Source organism: Benincasa hispida, chromosome 10, assembly GCF_009727055.1.
Source record: "Benincasa hispida cultivar B227 chromosome 10, ASM972705v1, whole genome shotgun sequence".
In the NCBI taxonomy this organism is placed as follows: domain Eukaryota; kingdom Viridiplantae; phylum Streptophyta; class Magnoliopsida; order Cucurbitales; family Cucurbitaceae; genus Benincasa; species Benincasa hispida.
Window position 1 is genome coordinate 24,973,748 of NC_052358.1, and position 7,191 is coordinate 24,980,938.

Consider the following 7,191-nt stretch of genomic DNA (forward strand, 5'->3'; position numbering starts at 1 on the left):
GCAAAATTCCATAACCAAACATCCTTTTATATTTAAAAGATTGCCAGATTTTCTAACAATATAAATTTTCAATACTTATCAAAAATAAAATAAAATAATTATATATATATTTCTCTAGACGGTGTCTGATAAAACTTAGGACAGTACTTATAATTACAGTTGTAAATCTAAAAAGTGTGTTTATTTTGTCATGAATCTTATTTTGTTATTTCAAGTCATAAACCATCCTTTTATATCTCATGATGCCTGCCATAAGTTTAATAAACAACAATAATTAAAAGAACAAAGAAAAAAAAGAACGGTTCGAATCTTTAAACCACATACTTAGAATATCAAAAGTTTCAACACGATGTCAAGTGGTGGTATAATAAAATCCAAAGTATAAGATACAAAAGATATGAGAGGTTAAATGTAAATCTCAAGGTTACAAAGAAAGCAATTTGAGGTACCTTTCAATAATACTCTCTTGCGAGAGGTCTGTGAAATATCCTTTCCCCACACCTAAACCTTCATTTTCTGCAAGCCGTTCAACTTCCTGCTGAACCATTTTCCCTCCCACTTTATTTGATTCAAGCAAATTACAAGCCACCTCAATCACTCCTTCATCATGAGCAAGGGCCATTGCTTGAACAGAAGAAAGTCCACCTCCTCTCTCGCTCACTTGCTTTGCAATTTTACGAATAGCGCCGATATTGGTAGAGAAAATCGGGACATTGTAGTTATCAACCCACTTTGTTGCTCCAATCACCACAACGCCTTTTGCTTTACTTGCTTCAGCTGGACCCTCATCTGGCCTCAGTGGCAATGAATCTGATTTCAGCCCTCCAGCCCACAGTAAGCCATCAGAATTTGGCTTGAAATAACCCAGCTCTCTTCTGATCATTGCCAACTTCCTCCCCTCTTCATGAGCCGCTCCATATAGAAATGTTGGGACTGCAGGCTACGGTTTAGATCATGAGCACCACAGGAATATAAATGACATGAGGGATAATGATAACACACAGCAATTGATGCCATGAAACACTTTGGAATATCGAACTCTCAGATGCATGTAATAGTTAAAACACAAGGACATTTGATAATAATGTTTAACATCGAAGCTTGATAGCACCATTGAAGGAAGGATGTTTTCAGAATAAAATACAGTCAGTTCAATCAAGGCTTCAACACTAGGAAATTTTGCAAGCTGGGATTGAATGCCTACTAAGACAGCAAGCAACAAACAAGATGTTCATATTAACATGAGAATGCTGCATTTAAAAAGTCCGAGCAAATGTTCAGAGAATTTCAGAGCAGAAGTGTACGTCACTGGTTTATCAGTTCAGCATATTGATGGAAATGCTTCTGAAGTTAGCATTCCATCCATTTTCACAGCCTAGAAAAAGCCGAGGGTAATTGCAATGGAAAGCACTTATGGGCCAATAATTAACTGTATAGCAACATTTTTAAAGAATTGCAAATATAGCAATATCAAACAATGATAGAATCTGTTGCTAATAAACTCCTATTAGTGATAGACTCTAAGAGTTGGATTGAAATTTTGCTATATTTGAAATTCTTTGACATTGTCCTATATCACTTTGGGTCTAATTGCTATATTTGCAAATGTCTTTAGAATCTAACATTGTGGTGGTACTATAACGTGGAAAGTACAAACCTTGTAGACCACATCCAATATCAGCTGCCAAAGATTTTGCAATTACAGCGGCATCATCCAAAGACGCAGAAGCCAAAGGATGAAAGCATATATGATCCACAACTCCGAGTCGTGGGTGGCTGCCACAATGCAAATTTAAGTCAATTGCTGAAAATGCAGCCTTAACCATGTTCAGGACCGCACTTCTCAGGGAACAAGACTTTCCAGATGGCTGTGATGGGAGCTTGGAAACAAGGGTATATCCAACCCTGTTATATACCTCATCCGTGAACTTGTTGATAATGGGTGCATCAGGGAAGAGCTTGGCAGCTTGTTCAATTGACTCCAGCCCAGCCTTGTTTCTGCTTTCTGAAATGTAAACCTTGCAGCAAGCAAGAACCAATTTTGACATTTTTTTTCTCTTTACTGCAGGTCACTAGCTGCACACAAAATGGTACAAATATGTAACACCTAGTAGTCAGAAGAAGCAACTTTGCGTGTATAAATTTCCTTTGATCAAAATCTGATTTATCCAAGTTTTTACAAGGTTCATGGCCAGATTTATGAAGTTTGAAAACCTATCTAAAATTATTTGAGAAGGGAAGCAATTTTGCACTTCATCTTTGGGAGAAATGCACTGATTTATGCAAAATATGACACGGAATAAGTGAATATCAAGAGTGGTGATAAACTTGACACCTTCAAGCAATAGTTTTCTAGTACTTCTTCCAAGAACTTCCACAAGCCCATACAACATGTATATTCAATAATGTTTCACCATTTTTTGTTTACAAAATCTAATGCACAAACTAAATGCCAAACAATACAGCCCGCCTGTACACTGCAACCAAAAGTTCTCTCCATAAAAGACGAAACAGGGAATTCTCATTAGATATATAAGACCAAACAATCATAACAAACCCCAAAATTCCACCAATGCTTTCATCACCCAAAGAGCCTGCTTACACAATCTCCACATAAATCAAATTAAAATTCAATATCCTTTCCATCTGAAGTCGATTTAGGATAGCCAGTATACTCCAATTTGACACCCAAAGTGGCGGAAATCGCTCTGAATTTGAGCCTCAACCCTTCCATCAGCTCCTGAACTTGCTCATTCTCGGGGTCCTGAAGCGGGTATTTCTCTACCAACTCCTCCATCTGCTTCACACTCTTCCGAACCCGAATCGAGAACCGTTCTGGTTCGATCCGAATTACAGAATTCCACACGTCCACGCACCCTCTGTAGAATCCTAGCTCCTCGCCGACCTCGAAACCAACTTTAAGGCCTACTTGTTCTGCCTCTTCTTTGCCAGCGACTAGACCATCTTTATAGCCCTCGGCAAAGCCTTCCTTCAAGTGTGTCTCTTCAAGATTGAGGGAAGAATCGAAAATGTCGTCCATGGAAACTGATTTAACGGGAAAAGGGAAAACTTTTTCGACTAAAATTTTACCTGTCGGCTGCTGGGATGGCTTCAATTTTGGCAAATAGAGGGTCTTGTCAGCTAGGGCAATTCTCTTCGGCCGAATCAAGGGAGCTCCATTCTCGAGGCATCGGAATATCCTGAAAGTCTTCAAATTGGAGAGTTTTTTAGTGGGCTTGGAAGGGGTGGAAGCTCGAGGGCTTTCAGAGTAAGCCCACCCATCGACTTGCAAAAGACGAAGAAACTGCCCACGTTATTATTTGGAATAATCCAGACACGGTAGCAAGATTATAGGTCCAAAAAATACAACGGATCCTTATAAATTGAGATATTGAAAATAAGCTTAAATGTCAATTTCAAAACATCCATATCACAGACTACAGAACATATATCCATCATCCAGATCTAATGCACCCACCTTAAACTTTGATTTTAATGTTCAAAAAAGAAATTAAGAGACTCAATCTCGCTCTAGTACCAATTGAAGGTTTGAAACACCGAAGTGGAAGCGTAAAATGCATCATGTCTCTAATTTCAATTTTACAGAATAGTATAAAATACAAAGAAGACGGAAACATGGCAATAAACATTCAAACGTACAATATGCTTTTACATAGAACAAAGAGAGAAACTAAGGAGAGTGTAACACTTACCCTTGAAGACCAAGTAATCTTTGCATTTACTCTCTGATACTGCTCAAACACAACAAACAAACTCTCCAAGGATAGCAACACCAAAACCCAATGTGGACACCACTAAGTGAAACCTCAATATTCTCGGTAGGGTGAGAATCAACGAGAGGAGTGGACTTCGTTTTAATTTTGGAAGGAGAGTGAGAGCTTTTTGTTTGAGACTGAAGATGTAGAGAGTTCTCACTGTCATTATATAGGGAGAAGATCCTTCTGTGAAAAAAAACAAAAAAGATGATGAAAAACTACACTTTCTGTCTCTGCGTGTATCACGATAAATGAGAGAAGTTGGGGTGGGAGAGTTATGATAACTCCCTCCCCAAATTTAGATAATTTAAATTCAAATAAATTAAATTAATATAGATACATATACATATTAACTACTTTAATATATATGTATAATAAACCTTATGTTATATCAAGTACGACACATAACCTATAGTTTATATTATATTACATATAATATAATCTACAGTTTATTATTCTCTCATTTAACTTATAGTATTTAATATGAATCAAATTTATATTAAATTTAACCTATAGTTTTATATATATGAATCATTCATATAATTAATATTTGAATCAAATTCAAATATTTATTTCCTCTCAAATAAAATTTTATATTATAGTGTACCATATACATTATATTAATTATATCATATATAATTAATTTTCTCAATTAATTTGAACTATTCAGATTAATCCAAAATTAATTCGATTCTCATTTATCCCAAGTGGGCTACCGAGGGGACCTTATAGACCTATAGATTGAAGCTCCAACAATATTTGATTAGTTAATTAAACTCTAATTAAATTAACCAATTTCCATTAACTGCTTATCACTTCACTAAAGACAGATAACTGCACTCTTTGTACTACATATATTTTTCTATGTCCATTGGATACCAATCAACAGCGCGTTAACCCTTCACAAATTGCTCATAAGTACAGCTAGGCTAAAATTACCATTTTGCCCCTGTAATTACATCTAACTTCTTAAGTACCACTGATATCTCTAATGAACAATAAGTCATAGTCCAACTATGACCGAACCCCTCCCGATCCAGAAGAGGGTGTGGCGTCACATTGTTTGAACCTCGAAATTGACCCTTAAGGGAGCAATTTCTCTACTTACTCTATCTATAAAGAATGAGTGAATTTCTTCTTGTATAGTTGTATTCCCAACTCTCTAATCAGATGTCCCCAAAATAGTAGGCAAATTGAGTTGGCAAAACTGACCACTCTCACCCATGCAGATCAAAGGATCGCCTTCATAAGTAAAAGTTCACAACTCACTCAGGATTCAGGTCAATTCACCTATGGTCATCCTAATGAAATATAAGTCTCGTTTAACAATGGTGTTATATAGTAAGACTATTCATTTCATGGTCCAGACTAATACAAACTCTTTGTATAGAACACCCCTACTCACATGTCTCCACATGAATGATCAGAATCAGATCATTTGTAGCACTTTACAACAATTGTAACAACTACAAAGTAGGTCGTATTCGTAGTATCACCAGGATAAGATACCCATCCTTATCCATCTACTACAGACCGTTTAGGTTATCACTTAAACATGATCCATCTATATGTCACCACATACATGTTTAAGTTACAGAAGATAACTTTGGATCTTAGTTTATTGGTTTTGTGGACTAAATGTCAAATAAAATACCTCTTATTTTATTAAATAAGTAAATTGTTTGTATAGTACAATTACAAACTATAAAACCCACGAGATTTAGGGCATCAATCTCAACAATGTGTTCTCAGCTCTCTACTCGAATAAATCCCCAAAATAATAGGCTTGTTGACTCGTCTAACTTGGCCACTCTCACCCATATTGATCAAAGGATTGCCTTCATCGACAAGAGTTCGCAACTCAATTGGGATTAAGGTCAAGTCACCTATGGTCATATTAGTAAAATGTTGGTTTCTTCAAGTAACGGTGTTATTAAAGGAACCGATGAAGGTTCGAAGCGGAAGCGGGGATCGGTTCCAAATCCCAATTTTTACATAATCATAAATTTTACAGGAAAAAAAACATAAATATTAGCATTATCAACAATTATAGCATGCTATTATGAAATTGAGAAAAGAGAAGAAAAGATGGAAAATTCTAACCCTTGAAGATCTAATCTTCTTTACATAATCCTCTTCTCCAAAAAAGCAACAAACTCAAAATCCTAATTGGCCACTACCACGAAGGATTCCTTTGTATTCTCTAGGATGAAAATCCAAAGAGTTGTGAGATCTTGGTATTTTGGAAGAGAGGGAAACCAAGTTTGAGAGGAAAGAGGGGTGAGATCTTGAGAACTTTAGTTTTTTCTATGTTTTTCCCAGAGAGCTTTTCTGTAAAACTCAAGAGGAAGAAGGAGGTAACAACTCCTCTACCCATTCCTACTTTGAAGCACATAGTAGAGAGAAAAAGGAAAATTGTTTTCAAAAAGAAAATTTATTTTAATAAAACATTAATATATATTTATATGATGACCACTTTATCATATAATATATATTAAACTTTATGTTATATCAAATATAACATATAACCTATAGTTTAATATTGTATCAAATACAATATAACCTATAGTTTTCATTCAGGTTTTTTTTTTTTTTAATATTGTGATTAGGAAAACAATTTAGGAAAATATAGTGGTTCTGAAACTATTTACAAATTTATGGTTGTTTTGGAGTTTTCGAGGGCGGGGATTTTGTGTAAAATATTTTGTCGAGGTTTCAACCCTCAACCTGTCGAAAAATAAAGAAGAGGTCGAGGGTTTGGCCCTCGATCTAAAAGAAATTGAAGAAGACGACAAAATTTGAAGAAGAGGTCGAGGGTTGAACCCTCGACCTGTCGAAAATTAAAGAAGAGGTCGAGGGTTTGACCTTCGACCTAAAGGAAATTAAAGAAGACGACAAAATTTGAATAAGAGGTCGAGAACCCTCGACCTAAATAGACGACAAAATTTAAACAAGAGGTCGAGGGTTCAACCGGTCATTCAAGAATATTTTATTTAGTTTCTTTCCCCCGTACGCCACATTAATCACACACAATCGCTTAGTAAACTATGCGGTCGTTTAGTAATTATACACGATCGCACACAATCGCTTTATCAATTATCCACGATCGTTTAGTAATTATACACGATCGCACACAATCGTTTAGTAAATTACTATGCAATTATTCAGTAATTCTTTATTAACGTAACAATAGGTGCAAACTTCCAGAAAGAACAAGTGAACGATGAACAACTTCTTTATTAGACGATAGGAATCAAACAAGATTAACTGGTTGCTTATGAGACGCTAAACGATCATTTACAATCTCTCCACGATCGTTTAATATGACTAAACAATCGCTTACTAAATCCTCTACGATCGCCCACAAACTCCTACACGATCACTTAACTATTACTATTTCACGATCGCCTTCTCA

The 7,191-nt window shown here is 35.8% G+C and overlaps 1 protein-coding gene across 1 annotated transcript; it reads right to left on the reverse strand.

Annotated features, from left to right (window-relative positions):
• Positions 1 to 290: 290 nt before the first annotated feature.
• Positions 291 to 3,213, reverse strand: LOC120088990 (formimidoyltransferase-cyclodeaminase-like). The gene is made up of 3 exons (XM_039046429.1): positions 2,627 to 3,213; positions 1,658 to 2,069; positions 291 to 933 (listed from the first exon to the last, which is right to left on the reverse strand). The coding sequence occupies exons 1-3, from the start codon at positions 3,038 to 3,040 to the stop codon at positions 425 to 427; spliced, it is 1,335 nt and encodes a 444-aa protein (XP_038902357.1). The 5' UTR covers positions 3,041 to 3,213; the 3' UTR covers positions 291 to 424.
• Between the last annotated feature and the right edge of the window lie 3,978 nt (positions 3,214 to 7,191).

Excerpts from the sequence above, each read along its gene's own strand:
- LOC120088990 (XM_039046429.1), bottom strand. The coding sequence starts at position 3,040 with ATGGACGACATTTTCGATTCTTCCCTCAATCTTGAAGAGACACACTTG. Across the intron at positions 2,070-2,626 it reads ATGGAAAGGATATTGAATTT|CCTGCAGTAAAGAGAAAAAA; the intron begins TAATTTGATTTA and ends TGCAGCTAGTGA. Across the intron at positions 934-1,657 it reads TATTGGATGTGGTCTACAAG|TCCCAACATTTCTATATGGA; the intron begins GTTTGTACTTTC and ends CGTAGCCTGCAG.